Source organism: Ostrea edulis, chromosome 2 (genome assembly GCF_947568905.1).
Source record: "Ostrea edulis chromosome 2, xbOstEdul1.1, whole genome shotgun sequence".
NCBI lineage: Eukaryota > Metazoa > Mollusca > Bivalvia > Ostreida > Ostreidae > Ostrea > Ostrea edulis.
The window spans coordinates 16,841,894-16,858,447 of record NC_079165.1 but is presented as its reverse complement, the minus strand read 5'-3'; the positions used below and the strand labels follow the sequence as shown (position 1 = coordinate 16,858,447).

The following is a 16,554-nucleotide window of genomic DNA, read 5'->3' as shown; positions in this document are numbered from 1 at the left end:
CAAAACTGCAAGTGTACCTGATTACAGATATCTCATTCAAGCAATATGAGTTTATACAAAATTTGAAGTATGATCATGAGTTATCGCTTCTCCCTAATCTCTATGCTAAATATTCTACTGGGTAATCTAAAGCAATGTTCATCTTCTCAATCTGTAATTCTTCGTGTTTAAATATCAACCAGTGGAAAATGACAATATGAAATGTAGATAGTTACCACAAAAAGCATACATAAAAAGAGATACAACAGTTATACGTTTATGTGTATATCAACCAAATATAGTCAAAATTTAGCTAGATGCTATATGTTTCTTTGCTTCAAGATGCGTGATTTTTGTGAGGTTGGTACATCTTATACCCGTCACAGATATCTTTAACTTAGCCTTGTCGAATGTTTTCATCGTGGTTAGAACGGCTATTAGGTCTCGACGATTTTGGTCTTGGTGAAGGGACTGTTTGACATGCCGATAGATCCCCATTGATAGAAGATTTTTGCTTATCGATCGGCGTTTCCTTATGTTTTTTATCGTTCGTATTGTCAAATGATGTCCAAAATAGTTCCGACGAAGCTCTTCGGGACATAGAATCGACTGGTGAATCGATTACCCTTCCAGTGCCAATAGTGTGGAAGCAGGGAAAGAGCGCATACAGTAATAAAGGAAGAAAGAACGCAGCATGAATCAGTCCGAATCCAATTACCAAAAACATTAGAATACCGAAAGATTGAAAAATGTAGCTGCTGGAAAATGCAAGCATCAGTATCCCCAATAGCGTGGAAAAAGCAGCGTTGACGACAGGACCATCGGATCTATCAATAGCGTTTTTTAGGATTGTTTCGCGACTGTTTCCCTCAACAGACATGAAGGCGTGACAAATGTGGACGCTAAAATCGACATAAAACCCTACACTCATTACCAAATGAATCATAGTTATTGAGCTCAATGTCAGATCCCAGTAGTACATAAAACCCAATATTCCGGACAGGATGCTAATAAGTGTGATGCATACTATGGCAACGACTCGCAAATCCGGCATGAATATAAACGTTACGACCAGCATTGCAGCAATTGCAATACCCAGAGTTTGGAGAGTGCTAGGCAGGATTTGTACATATTGTTCGAAGAAAACGAAAGCCGGGGTATAGAGTATACAGGGAAGTGCCGTATTTTCCGTGATTTCTCTCATACGTTTCATGAAATCCCCTTGTCCACTTGATGTTTTCATGTTCTTTGCCTTAACATAAAATTTGGATGACAGAACTTTGCTTCTAGAAGTATCGAAAACAATGTCGTTTTCAAAGGATTGTCCACTCTGTGACGCCAAGAAGTCCTTCAGACCACTAACAAAATTTGATTCGGTGGCGGCATTATAGTGTGCAGATTGCTTGTAACTTGTAAGCCAATTTATCTCAACATTGTCGTCAATGTAACTGTCCAATTTTGTCTTGGATAACACAGAATTTATAAGATTTTGTGTTTCACTCCTGTGGTATTCTTGTTCTGAAGTCACACAAAGCGTAATCATTGGTTCAGTGGTGAAATAATTTTCGTCCCACACACTATACTTGTAGAAATAGGAATCTTTTGAAACTAAATTGAAGAGCTGAAGGCCTTGTTGAAGATTTACACATCCATATATTGAAGAACTTAGGTAAGCGAGGAATACAACAATGACGAAACATTTTCCGACAGTATGATTTAAGATGAAAAGGATAAACTTTTTGGGATATTTTTCCATTGGACTTTCCACATCAAGTCTCGTTTCGGGGGGCAATCCAGGAACACATAAGAGAAAACATTTTGACTTATTTTCGTATTGGTTTCTCGGTCTTACAGTTTTACAAGAACAACAGAAATGTTTGCTCCCCTTTGTTCTATGTTCATTAATCGTTATAGCCGGACACAAAAAGAAAAGTTGATTTAAATAACAAAAGAACACCGACACACCTGAAAGAAATGAGATATCAAGTGAAATATAATTTATTAAGAAAACATTCAAGCATCGTCAAATTTTGTATGTGTACAACTTAAAATCAGGCCTGGATTTCTCGGGGTAAATAACAACGAAACTTGGACTTAAGTCTGGGATTTTTTATCAATTTTAACGCTTAAATGATAGTTAATTCAAACAGAAATTCAAGTTGGATAAACAAAAGAATGACTGTACCTGTGTAAATGCAGAAATTCCGAATACTTTTGAATACTGACGATGCTCCAACGACAAAAGCCAGCAAATCTGTCAGTGACGTAATCGTTATGGCAACTGCGCCCTTCTGCATCATGAAGATCACTCTTTGTTTGATGGATACTTCAGACAGAGGTGGGGCATCCGCCATTCCGGACATGAGGATGAACATCTCATCTATACCAATCCCTGCAAAAATTGAAGACATGGGCAAATAACTGATACCATTTTAATTGACACTTCACTTAGAATTTACACTTCCAAAAATTATTTTTGTGAAGGAATGGTGGGGAATGTAGTTGCACAATGTGCTTCTCAAGGTAGCTCTATCCATACGTTTCTCAAGTCGACTATTAATGTTTCGCTTTGTTTCATTACCTATTTATTTAGGTTGCTGCCATGTTGTCAACTTTTTAATGATTGATAAAATGTTGGAATTTATTATCAGATGTTTAAAACGGTGAATACATGAACAATTGTTAATGATGATTGTTTTAAAGTATCATTCAAGAATGTAGGGGGGGGGGGTTCACAAGCTGTAAGCGACACTGATTTTGATCAATGAATATCGGCCCCAGGTTTATTGAAGTGATGGTTTGTTATCGTGTGAAAACCCAGCTACCATGACACGGGACCTTTATCTGAAAGATTCTTTATATTTCGCTTTTAATACTGGCCGTTTGGGAACGGAACAATTACTATCAGTGCTAAAAATATTTTAGCTTTAACATGGCTGCCGGAAAAGAAGCCCAAGACTACCCGGATGCGAAGTCAATACCCTAATATTGGAATAATTCACAAATGCCTAGATAAAGGACAAATAAGATATTAATAAGATAAATAACAGATTCTAAAGTGAATAAATAGCTAAATAAATAGAAAACATAAGGAAATAACACATATAAAGAAATAAATGGTAATCAATCACACTGACAAGTGAGTCAACGTCTATATTTTTACAATATACATGTAACCAATGAAAAAAACAATTTTTCTAAATAATTTTCATAAAATAACCTATGGTCAATTTATAGAAATTTTTACAACACGGATGTCTTCAGTGGTTTGTCTCAGTGTCCTATTTTTGCTGAGCAGCAATACATATTTCATGCCTGTAAGAACATCACACTCAATGACATCATTCCATTCTTACAAAGGACTTCACAAGTAAATAAAGTGGGAAAGGTTGATGTCAAAGATCCAGTAGTCATAATTATCCATTTTTGGTAAAAAATTAAACTTCAAAAAGAGAATTAATGTCCACATGTTTTAAAATAAATGCTTTAGATTTCATAATAATCAGAGCAAGAATGAATTCAGAAATCTTCGTCGAAAAAAAAGTATTTTGCAATGAAATATATATCGTAAAACATGAAAGTTTACTAATTCTTGACACTATGCTGTATAAAGCATAGTATAGCGTAACATAACATGTAATATATTCTGACACATTTTTACTATACATTTTATTTAAAAACATTTGTTTAAAAGCTATATTACAATTTTCATGAATAATGTATTTAAAGATGTATGGGACTGACATCAGAGTAATTAAAAAATCCTAAAAATGAGTGAAATAGATAGTATTGTACTCATTTTATCGAAAAAAGACATTTTTTAGATAGGTTCGTGAGTTCGTTTCCATGGTAACGAACATCAAAGATACCCTTGCTGGAGACATTATAATTGACTGAAATTTACTATTTGTCTAAAAGGGGGTATGGAACTGACATCAGAGCAGTGAAAAAATTCCTAAAGTGATTAAAGTAATTAGCATTAGTTTTAATTTAACAGAAAAATTCATTTCTAAATAGGTCTTTGAGTTCGTTACCATGGTAACCATCATCAAACATATCCTTGCTGGAGACATCATATCTAGAACCTGTAGAGAACCCGGAAGTGTATGGCTGACATCAGAATAATTAAAAAATTCTAAAATTGAATGAAATGGATAGCATTATATTTATTTTATCAGAAAAAGACATTTTTGACATAGGTCCGTGAGTTCGTTTCCATGGTAACCGTCATCAAACATATCCTTGCTGGAGACATCATGTTCAAAACCTGTAAAGAAAAAATGGAAAGGTATGACTGACATGAGAATAATTAAAAAATTCTAAAATTGAGTGAAATGGATAGCATTATGTCTATTCTATCAGAAAATGACATTTTTGACATAGGTCTGTGAGATCGTTCCCATGGTAACCATCATCAAACATATCCTTGCTGGATACATCATATTTAAAACCTGTAGAGAACCCGGAAGTGTATGGCTGACATCAGAATAATTAAAAAATTCTAAAATTAAGTGAAATGGATAGCATTATCTCTATTCTATCAGAAAAAGACATTTTTGACATAGGTCTGTGAGATCGTTACCATGGTAACCATCATCAAACATATCCTTGCTGGAGACATCATATTTAAAACCTGTAGAGAACCCGGAAGTGTATGGTTGACATCAGAATAATTTAAAAATTCTAAAATCAAGTGAAATGGATAGCATTATGTCTATTCTATCAGAAAATGACATTTTTGACATAGGTCTGAGTTCGTTTCCATGGTAACCATCATCAAACATATCCTTGCTGGAGACATCATGTTCAAAACCTGTGAAAAATATACGTGTAAGGTTGACATCAGAATAATTAAAAAATTCCAAAAATTACGTGAAATGGATAGCATTATATATATTTACTATTAAATAAATATATATATTAAATATAATAAATATTTATATATAATTATTGCTTTATGAAGGAGCTTTTTAAAGATTTGTTCCCTATATATTCAGATATAAAACTTTGATCCCCTATTGTAGCCCCATCCTACCCCCCAGGAGCCATGGTTTCAACAAACTTTAATCTGCACTATGTCAGGAAGCTGCCATGAACATTTGAACTTTCCTTGCCCAGCAGTTCTTGAGAAGATTTTTAATTGACCCCTCCCTATTTTTGTAATTATCTCTTTTATACCTTTTAAGGTAGCATGGCCCTCCATTGCATGAAATTGGCCTACTTGTTCTGGAAGTATTGTACTGGAGATTGATTGATTGAATATTGTTTTACGTCCCTCTCGAGAATATTTCACTCATATGGAGATGTCACCCATGCCGGTGAAGGGCTGCAAAATTTAGGCCTATGCTCGGTGCTTAGGGCCATTGAGCAGGGAGGGATCTATCTCGTGCCACATCTGCTGTGACACGGGACCTCGGTTTTTGCAGTCTCATCCGAAGGACCGCCCCATTTAGTCGCCTCTTGCGACAAGCTAGGGGGTACTGAGGATCTATTCCAACACAGATCCCCACAGGATTTTTGTGGATAATTTTTTATAAATTTGTCAATATATATCTACTATTTCGCTATTATCTCCCCTTGGAGCAGGGTGTTACCCTTCATTTCATCAGACTTAACTTGCCTTGACCCAAGGATGCTTTTTGCCAAGTTTGTTTGAAATTGGCCAAGTGGTTCTGGAGAAGAAGTCGAAAATGTGAAAAGTTTACAGACAGTCAGACGATAGACAATGGGTGATCAGAAATGCTCGCTTGAGCTAAAAATGAGTTGCATTTCTTTATAAAATCATATCAAAGATAAAAATTCTGCAATCTAAAGTAAAATCAAAATTCCATTTGTAACTAGTTCTAATTGTAACTGGGACCATTACATATGTTCCCCAAACCAGTTAAAAAGTAAAGTCATTGTAAACCTATAGCAAAAATCATTTTATTTTAGCCTTTAATTACATGTAGTACGTTTACTATGATTTACTATGGTCATGTTAGTGCAAAGAAATAAAAGAAAGCAATGCACTTGCATACACACACACACGAGTATGATTCCGTACTTTTGTTGATGTCATTCTAGTACAGGCCTTTCTATCATATACCCACAGAAAGAATTTCTTAATGTTTGCATCAAATACAAGAAAGTTATAGTGATTTTAAAATCATCCAATCAGAAATCAGCACACGTTCGTGCACGTGCTGACCAGTAATTTTAACCACACCAATTTGTAAGGAGTACCAAGACACACCTAAAACCTCAAAATCAAAAGAATTTGATGAAAAACAAAAACATTATCGTCCTTCAAAAAATTAACTTTTGAAATATGATGCATGTGCATGCACGTGTGCGTTGGTATTTTTTGTTACACCAGTATATAGATACACATATCATCTACCTATGATGTGAATATCAACTCATTCGCTTCATTAATAAGAGAGTTACAGATGTTTTAGTACATGTATTATCCAATCAAAAAGAAGCGCACGTGCATGAGCGTGCAGATTGGTAATCTTGACAATGCAGATCAGTTAAGGATCTCAATATCTACCTATAATATGAATATCAAACCATTTGAATGAGCAACAAAAAAGTTACACTGATTACAAAATTCGTGTACGAAAAATGTGATGCATGTGCATGCACGCGCGTGCAGACAACACGACTATCATTTTGCGTATATACAAATGATATACTATCATCCTAACAAGGTTTCATGTTGATTCCTTGTGAATTCTGATTTTCAATTTTTTTGTACCAAAATTGCAATGCACGTACGTGCGCGTACATGCACATGCAGACACATTACTATTGTTTAGTTTTGTGTTTGCATCCCACACTCTTCCATGTTTCTTTCCTGTGGGTGCATTGTTCAAATATTGACAACATGCATTTGAACAATTTTAGGTATCTATTAAAAGAATCAATAAATTATATACATGTAGTTGTGTATGTATAACTTAAAATAAGACATAAAATCGTAATGAAGTATGTGCCCCTATGATATATATTAATAGAATAAATAAACAATATTAAATTTTACAATGAATATCATAAGTATTCAAGATTATTACTTTAGAGGTTATTTTGTATGCAGGGTCCTGTATAAAGACTTATTACTAAGTATAAATTTTGTAGTAAGTTTTCTGGTTATTGGGTCAATGGCAGAGTCAACATACAGAATTTGATCCATGGTTGTTGAGTGTCCATCATGCTTAGGGGCGAAATCAAAAGACGAATGTCAGGAAAAAAATTTAAATTCAAATAGTTAGGGGGCCTCAGGGGGAGTAAAAACTCAAATAAGTTTTTGTCATCCAACATCGATTTCACTTTAGTGGAAAAAAGACAAGTGGCTGTTAAAAACCACATAATAATATATTACATTTTACCGGTAATGAACATTAAATATTTTAAATGTACACTTTAATTTGTGAATAAACAGAAGTAAAAGTATAACAGTATTATTTATACTCGCATGTTTTTACTTGTTAATCGATTAGTTTCAACATTCATAATATTTAGATTTAAGGGGAGTGGGGTGTGATTTCGTGAAAACTATGTAAAACGTATACGGTACCAATTTTGATGTGAATTTCGTTTTTTGTCAGACATTGAACTTTTGATTTCGCCATCGCCACTTAACGTGTTAAATGATTTAAGAATTCCTCTCAAAACTTAGAGGTACACTTGCATCAAATATTTGATGTGTGTCTTGCCCAAACTGCATTTAGTATTAGGACTAACTTATTGACAGGTGCAATTATATAAACCGAGATACATTGTACCTTAATGATAGCCAATAGTATATGATATAATGAAAAAGAGCCAAATTAATTCACTGAATATAACTTTCAATTAAGCTCAATAAAATAATTAGTTAAGGGTACAAATTCAATATATGTGAAACAATAATGGACTTTCAATATTTTGATATAGTCTGTTAAATTGTGATATTGATTTATTACAGTTGAAAAATCAAAGGGCCTTATAAAAGTTACTATATTCACATCAAATACAAAATAATATGTATTAGTAAATAGTTCAAAATAGTTTCAATTTTACATAATATCTCTTATTTAGAGAATTCAGAAAATCAAGTATTTTAATAAAAAGACTAGAAGGATATGAAAAGTTAAAAGCCTACCATTATATATTTATTTGCAAGAGTTATGTATTTGCATCAAAATATCTGTTTCTATGATGTAACACATGTTTCTTTTTTATGCACAAGTAACTTATTTTGGTGAGTGTATACTTATTCATGGTGGGCAGTATATACATGTAGGTATGTATGCATTTAAAAAAAACTAGAGTTCCTTGCAAAATTATGCATATAACAAAAACGTACATATTTATCGTAATGCCATGCTTGTCATTTTTTCATTATAGGACTTGGACAATCTTTAATTTGCATATATATTTTAAAAACAAGCACAATATGATATCATGATATCAAATGCCTTGCAGCAAAATTATCCAGCTAGCTTGACAATTCCCAAATATTGTTTACATGAAATAGATAAAGAACAATTATATTTTACTCTCACATGGTATGTGTAACACAAAAAAGGTGAATACAACTAGATTTCATCATTGAATCTGTCTACATGGTCTAGCTGACATTTAATAGTGGAAACTTTGGCCCAAAGAAACTAGATAATACATTAGGTGAATAGAAAACTAATAATGTTAAATAAATTTCTTTAATGAAGCGTCTTGTTAAAAAAATATTTAGTGTTGTACATGTATAATAGTAGTGTCATAGTGTTGAAATTGTTGGGCTGAATTTAAACTTAATTGGCAGAAAATACCTAGCATCCATCTTCCTGCATGATCGAAAAAGGCCATGGTTACCTTACGATTTTATTGTAGTCAGCTATCAATTAGTGTATTACTATTCCTTTGTAATAAAATTACTTTTTTTGTTACTCCGGGGGGAGGGGAGGGGGTATTTGAATTACTGAACTGAGAAACAATACTGATACATCAATGAACCTCGGCTATTTACATGAAGTGTTAATATTGGGGCCTAAGGAAGCTGAGTGACAATTCATATTCTTTTTGTTGTTCAACACATTCATGCTGGCATAGAATTGCAGCATACTGTCATGAATGAGTCAACTTTCACATCTTACGCTAGGCCTATAACTCATTGAAAAATAACCTTTGTTTAAATCATAATTCTAAACTCATTTTTATGAAATCTAAAACATTTATCAAAAAACATTTGATCTGGACATAAATTATATTCATGATTTCAAAAACTTTTAGCAACATTAGATGCAGAAAACATGCATGATTAATGAAATTTATCATTCCATTTCCTTATATTCCTTTGTAAGAGTGGAACACAATCATATAATATGTGTATGGCTGCAATGTTCTGGGGAAAAAATAAGACACTGAAACAAGATACTGGAGATATTTGTGCTGTTAATGGTGTAAAGGTTACTATGAATTGAATCTTAATAAGTGGATGAAAATGATTTCAAAATCAATTATATAGTAAAATAAATAAAAGTTGACCCATTTATGGCATTATGCTGTATATTTTGCACAAAGTGAAAATAAATCAAAGCATGTCACTGGGTTTGTATAATTTGTATGTGGTGGTAGATTTTTATAGTGTCCTGTCTCTGTTTTCTGTACTGCAAACATCAACTATTAAAGGAAAAAAAAATCTTACTTATCAATTTATGTAAAACCAAAGATCCACCACTGATCTATTGTGTATATCCTAACTTTATATGACCCCTCCTCCAACAGATATTTAAATTTATAGAGATGTATATTAAAACTTGACAAATACTTTAACATATTCATACTCAGATGCTTGTATCATACACTTTGTATGTTTGGCTAAATAATTTAGGTTGATCTAGATCTTCAAAGTCTATGAACAATCAGCTGACATTGACAATTTAATAAGCGCCGGTGAATTCATACCCTATTTCAATACTGTTTTCAAGCATCGATTTTCATGGAATTTTTGGGAAGATTTGCACTTGAACAATTTTGTTTTCTTCTTATTTGACGTACGTGCGTACTCGGCATTAATTTATTAACCTGTTAACAGTGATTGACAAACCTGAACACATGTCTTGCGTCTGCGATTGCAAATATAGATGATCCAGCGTCTGGTGTCTTGGTGAGGCAGCTTTCCATCGTCTTCTGTGGGTCAAAAAACCTTGATGTAACGCTGGATCGCTTTAGCTGACTGAAATCCGCGTTTCCCCCGCATTTCAATGTTTCAAAAGTCTCACTATGTTTACATTGCCGAAAAGTAATTAAAGTCGTAAAATTTACGCGATTTGTTTTTATTTCGAATATAATAATATTTTTGTCATAGTTTATGTAAAATATATATATATAATTAATTGCATTGTAGATATTATCTAACATGCACTCAGAATCAAATAGGAGATGCGAACGACATAGGATTTATATACGTCATTCGGAGTTGCGCGGTAATTTCAAAATCGTCAGTCCCGTACATCCTTAATTCAATCTATTTATCTAACAGCTCTATCACATATTAGGTAAATGTTGCATTTTATTCAATCTATCACCCTTGAAGGCAGAATGCCATAGATTTGTTTATACATGATAATTATAGACCTAAGGTCACAAACTACCAGGAAATGGAGGAAAATTCGCCTTCAGAAGCCCATGTTTTAATTTTCAGATTTTATTACCATGGCAACCAATTTTCAAAAATAATGTATATGGTTCTTGAAAGTACACATGTGAAAGATTTTAAAGGTCCATCATGACATCTGATGCTAGCCTGGAAATGGGTCGAGATACACTCAGGCACCTGCCATCCTGGAAGTAAAAAAGCAACAAAAATGAGGAAAATATACCCATTTCAACCCATCCTAATTCAAAAACAAAAATTTTCCCAGTATAATGACGGATATCAACTTTCAGCAAAATTCCTAACCTTTCCAACAAGGCCAAATTTGCAATAGGGTCCTTGATTCCTTTTCGAGATATTTTACATCAAAGATGCAGCATGCTCTTTTCAACTTACCGTTTAAAGTGAAAGTAGAATTGCCCGCCTAGAAGTCAAACTCTCATACATCTCACAGTCACAGTTTCGAATCCCATAAAAAGGCACTGGATCAATGTAGAATGGTCACCTCCCTATATTAATACAGATATCAATAACAATGAAACTATTTAAATTCTATAAAATACTCTTTTAACATATTTACATTTTAACCCTGGTCACTTTAGCTTCGTATTGGCAATTCGCCAGGTATATTGAGACTTTAGTACATGTTAGTAATGAATTCAAAAATAGTGGCCAGCAAGCACAGAGTAATATTTTCGATCAACACTTTCACTATGAAAGTCGAACATAACGAACAATCTCAATCTCGTATAAGGACTACAAAATAGAGAGTTGGGTAAACATGGATCCATGGATATACATATACCAGGGATAATCCAATATACTATAACCTCAGCTATTCTAATCAAGATTCATGCATATCGCTATTATTGATCTGGAATCCTTTTCTTTGAAAAATATTTTTGAAATATTTATAAATTATCATTATCAATTCATAATCATAATCAAATTATGGTCATTATTATTGAATTATTAACATTAATTTATAAATGAAAACTGTTTTTGAACATTATTTTCTATGACTTATACAATGTAGTAAAAAATGAAAATTTACGCATGCATATTACATTATACTGCATATTTGTGCAGCATCATGTACATAGGTGTACAGTGGATATGAAGAAACATACCGACAACCAAAAACGGCATTACACCAACGATGTTGGTGAACTCCACTCCAATTGCACTCACAAATCCGAAGGCTGAGGCGATGGCCAACACGGGGGCAATAACACCTGCTATTCCTAAATTCATACGATTAGCTACATTATTGCAATTGATGGTCAACGAAGCAATAGATGCAAATGTCATCATGAGCGTAAACGTAACGGAGAAAATTTTTATGTCGCTATTTGTGTTTTTGTCCAATTCTGTTCCGAGGGAATCTGAGGATGTGTAGGCAATATCTGTCAGATTTGTTTGCAGGTTCTCCATTTTGGTAACAAATGCCTTTTCCTATTTCTTTGAAAGTTCCGCTGCACTTGTATTACTTTGTCGAAGATAGTACTGCAATTTTACTCCAATTGCAGAATTTAACATTCCGCTAGCAGAAACTGCCTGTGCAAGAAAGGGCGACAAGATATATTCCCCATACACTGGATAGGTTATATTAGGGATTATGAAATTGTCTTGAAATGTATTCAATAGTACAACAGCACTAGCAATTCCTTCGTTAGGATTCGAACCTGCACTCAGATCATCATAAGTATAGGTTTGTCCAGAGGAATCGCTAACAATTATAGTGTTTCTGATTATAGTATTGATGTTGTTTATTTCATCAACATAGGCTTGGCTCATTATTGTAGTCTTATTTTTAGAGAGAATCATTACATCGCCATACAGTCCAAAGTCTGAAAGTTGGTAAGAACGAAAACTACTGGTCGTGGAATCTCCGTATAGGTTTCGTAATACAGACCGGTCTTTTATTGCTTGACTATCCATCGGGGTATATAGTGTTTCTACACCATTTTCGACTTCTATATTCATGATTCCAATGGTCAGAAGCAAGTTGACAACAATACACACGATCATTAATTTCACGGGATATGATGAAATGAAAGAACCGAGCCTGCCAAATGCATTCTCTATCAAAGATTCCCATTTTCTGTGACATCTCGAACAACAGGAACAACACGAACTTCCCTCACATGCCATTGTCTGAAAATACAGCATAATTATTCTTGAATCATTGCCATTATTGCCAGTACTATTAAAATCAATCAATGAAGTATATTCCTCATAAAAAACCCAAAGTGTATTAAAAGTTTATTGACAGTAATAGAATCATAGAATTTATCTTGATCGTTTGTATTCAGCAAACCATTCCGGTTTTCAATTTTCTTTGCTTCATTTTTTTTTCGTTGATAAATTACGTTTTGGATAGCTGAAATGTTCACTCGATATGAATATTTCATCAAGTAAAAATTATGTATTGTAGATAATTTTTATTTCGCGAGACCTTTGTTTTCGTATGATTTAAAAATGCATTTATTGAAGAGACAAAATTTTCAAATTCACACATTATTAGCAATTGTTTAAATCTTTTATTTGCAAGAATTTAGTCACAAGAACTGATTTTTCGCGAATGGCTGAATAATACGTAACTAATGTTAACGTGATCCTTTTTATACGCCCGTCTTAAGACGGGACGTATTATGGCATGGCGTTCATGTCCGTCCGTCTGTCCGTCCGTCTGTTAGCTTTTTCGTGTCCGACCCGTAACTTAAATACTACAAGGCCTAGAATCATCAAACTTTGTCTGTAGATACATCTTCGGTAGAAGGTGTGTCGCACATTAAAACCAGGTCACTGTGACTTTTCATTAAGAAGATATCCGTCTGTCCGTCCGTCTGTTAGCTTTTTCGTGTCCGACCCGTAACTTAAATACTACAAGGCCTAGAATTGTATCCAATAAAACATTTTTTATATCACCTTAATTAAATGTCACAGTGACCTTAAAGTAGGATGCGACACACCTTCTACCTAAGATGCATTAGTTGACCAATTTTGGTGATTTTAGGTCTAATAGTTTTCAAGTTATGAGCCGGACAAGTTTTTGCCATATATGGCCATATCTTCTTAATGAAAAGTCACAGTGACCTGGTTTTAATGTGCGACACACCTTCTACCCAAGATGTATCTACAGACAAAGTTTGATGATTCTAGGCCTTGTAGTATTTAAGTTACGGGTCGGACACGAAAAAGCTAACAGACGGACGGACAGACGGATATCTTCTTAATGAAAAGTCAATATGTGACGGGCGTATCATGTGCCGTGGGGGTGCACTTTATTAGTCCTTATTATGAGTTATATAACAAAATATTGTTTGTCAATAAATGATCAGAAGCTACGACAACAGCTTATTTATAATGGGATCCTAGCTATATAAGACACGACAATAACTTAGTTCTAATGAGTTACAGATAATGTATGGTACAATATAAAGCAATTTAAATAACGAATGTATAGAACAAAACTACCATTTCTGGCCTACGCTTTGTGAAATCCTGTAGCCTATGGATAAAGTTGTTTTTATAAAGAAAATGCAGTTGAATAAAAGTAATGACCGATGTATTCAAGTGATTGATGTCGTTGCTCAAGTAACAAGGTTAATTCAATTGATGAAAATAACAAAATAATCCATAAATGGAAAGATGAATAAAGAAAAAGCACAGTTACACGAGACATATTACAACTACCTGTCCATTGTACCTTTATATAATGATGACCTGTATATCACAATTTCAACTCTAATTCATACTTACTTGTATATTATGATTATATGTATACGATTTTTATAGATATTTACAAATACCTGTTGTACACAATGATAATAGCATTCCTTTGTTTATAGAGAAGTGCACAGCTAGTTATACAAACTAATTTATATCGTGGATCTATTTTTAACTATCTAGTTATCGAAAACATCCATCATAAAAGATGCAAATATCACATATAATTCACATACATATAATCTACATACATGAAATTTGTAGGTCTTAATCCAGTGTCAAGGCCTTTGTGTCTTATCCCGTATAAAATTCACGGCCTTCAGGAAGTTGTCACTAATGACGGTGGATACGCATAACATTTTACGGTGTATAGGGATATGCGCACGAGTGAACCCGGGAATGAAGGACCCATTCACAATTACAATCGATATTACAGATATAGACCTCCAATGATCACGTGTTCTACACTAATTACCAATCTCGAGATTGGTTGTTAAATCAGTCTTCTACGATTGTATATCCTTAATTTTACATCAATCATACATATTTCTGTCCATTCTTGTTATACCCAAGTCTTCATTGAAAACAATGTCTTACAAATTTATATTATGAAGTGATCGATAAAAATGGCTGTTGTAGTTTTTAACAGACACAACTCCCGCTACAACAACGTTTGAAATGAATATATGAGTTCAGTAAAACAAATTAATCTCTGTTCTATAATAGTTTATATCTTGTGGTAATCACAAAATTGTGTTGATACTTTACTATTATAGTTACGTCAAATCTCTTAAAGTTATGCATAATGTAGCTTTGCAAATGGGAATATTCAGTAAAACTCATTGTTGTTGTAGAAAGACGATACAATGTATGTGTTCAAATACACAGCTGAGGGACCCTGTAGCAGAGTGTAGATATATTAACCTATATCGCACATGTGATATACGCCATATATATAGGGTACATCTATTGGAAATCAATTTTACGTCATCTCATATGCTTTGTCTTTTTTTCCAGGTTACAAATATCGTGTCTTAGCAACACACTTTGTTGTAATAATGTACTGAAAGTATTTTTTTTAAATGTTTCAATTTTATTATATCACGTTTGAGTTCTTTTTCTTTTCTCGGTTTAATGGATGTTTTGGAAATATGACACTTAAGTTATCTTTGAAATGTTTATGTACATAATGTTATGAAAACATTATGCAAATTCCTTTATTTTATTAGCTTTACGCAAATTGACAAATCTATGATTTGAAAGTGTGACAAGGGCAATAAATCTTATTTTAAAACCTTGCACTTTTTAGCGTTACAGTCACACGCAAGATAGACCATCAATACACATCTTCAATTGATACTTGAATTTTAGGAGTCTGTGTGTCAGATATGCAAGAGTGTATATTTCTTTTTTAAATATAGACAGTCAATTGGCATAAAAGTTGATATTAGAAGGGTCTCACCAGTCTCAATTAGAATCAACATTTCGCAAATTGTATGGCGGTTATGATGATCTTACTGGTATGTACATGCTGCCATTGGGTGGAATGCTGTCTTACGTTTTTCATACCAATTGTTAGGCAGTTCTTTAACTGCTGATTTTAACTACAGATTATTCCGTTTACTAGATAAAGATATAGGGTCGCGGCGGGTGTGGCCGATGATCAGATGATATTTACCTGATGTAACCTCTGATGTTTTCAGGAGTTGATGTTGTACACTGTAATACTTTGAATTACAAAGAATTCAAACCAAACCCTGATTCAATACAATAAAAAAAATAGCAAAGAAGTCATCTGTTAGAGATAGAATGACTAGGAAAAAAGAAATAATATAATATCGATAGACAGTGAATAGTATTACTTTTCGGAAGATGTTGCTCCAATTCGAGGTTCTGCTGGGTTCGGACAATTTTTTTATGTTGCAGGGGATTCACTTTTTGACAGGTAATTAGTGTTGTGTAATGATCACAAACCAGAAAGAAACACTCCACACAGATTTACGAGATGAGATAAATAGAAAGATTTTACATAACTGCTTAATATGCCAAGCGCCGTAGAAAAATCCTTGTGGAATTTTCGAAATGCTCGTATCCCGAAAACGTCCACAAATCTTTGTTTTCTTAAATGGAAATTGAGTCCCTCTTCTATCGCCTAATCCCACAAAAAAACATCTTTGGACGATGTAATACTGGCCAATCAATGGTTTTATGGGCGATATATT

The 16,554-nt window shown here is 33.5% G+C and overlaps 1 protein-coding gene and 1 long non-coding RNA gene across 4 annotated transcripts; both read right to left on the bottom strand.

Annotated features, from left to right (window-relative positions):
- Window positions 1-331: 331 nt before the first annotated feature.
- LOC130052131 (patched domain-containing protein 3-like) lies at window positions 332-14,689 on the bottom strand. 3 transcript variants are annotated; one of them, XM_056156238.1, is made up of 4 exons: window positions 14,584-14,689; window positions 11,731-12,757; window positions 2,165-2,371; window positions 332-1,944 (listed from the first exon to the last, which is right to left on the bottom strand). In XM_056156238.1, the coding sequence occupies exons 2-4, from the start codon at window positions 12,032-12,034 to the stop codon at window positions 377-379; spliced, it is 2,079 nt and encodes a 692-aa protein (XP_056012213.1). In that variant the 5' UTR covers window positions 12,035-12,757; window positions 14,584-14,689; the 3' UTR covers window positions 332-376. The 3 variants fall into 3 exon arrangements, 1 of the variants encoding a protein (XP_056012213.1); XR_008800496.1 differs by lacking the exons at window positions 332-1,944; window positions 2,165-2,371; window positions 14,584-14,689 and adding exons at window positions 10,636-10,788; window positions 10,997-11,109 and having other exon boundaries at window positions 11,731-11,847; XR_008800497.1 differs by lacking the exons at window positions 332-1,944; window positions 2,165-2,371; window positions 11,731-12,757; window positions 14,584-14,689 and adding exons at window positions 10,636-10,788; window positions 10,907-11,012.
- On the bottom strand, window positions 4,126-10,307 carry LOC125676886 (uncharacterized). The gene is made up of 2 exons (XR_008800498.1): window positions 10,052-10,307; window positions 4,126-4,246 (listed from the first exon to the last, which is right to left on the bottom strand). It is a non-coding gene; the product is annotated as an uncharacterized LOC125676886 (long non-coding RNA).
- Window positions 14,690-16,554: the final 1,865 nt, after the last annotated feature.

Bases quoted from the DNA above. Each gene is read 5' to 3' on its own strand.
- LOC130052131 (XM_056156238.1), bottom strand. From the start codon at position 12,034: ATGGAGAACCTGCAAACAAATCTGACAGATATTGCCTACACATCCTCA. The intron at 2,372-11,730 runs GTATGTTTCTTC...CAATTTTTGCAG, and splicing joins AATGCCGTTTTTGGTTGTCG to GGATTGGTATAGATGAGATG. The intron at 1,945-2,164 runs GTACAGTCATTC...CATTTCTTTCAG, and splicing joins GAATTTCTGCATTTACACAG to GTGTGTCGGTGTTCTTTTGT.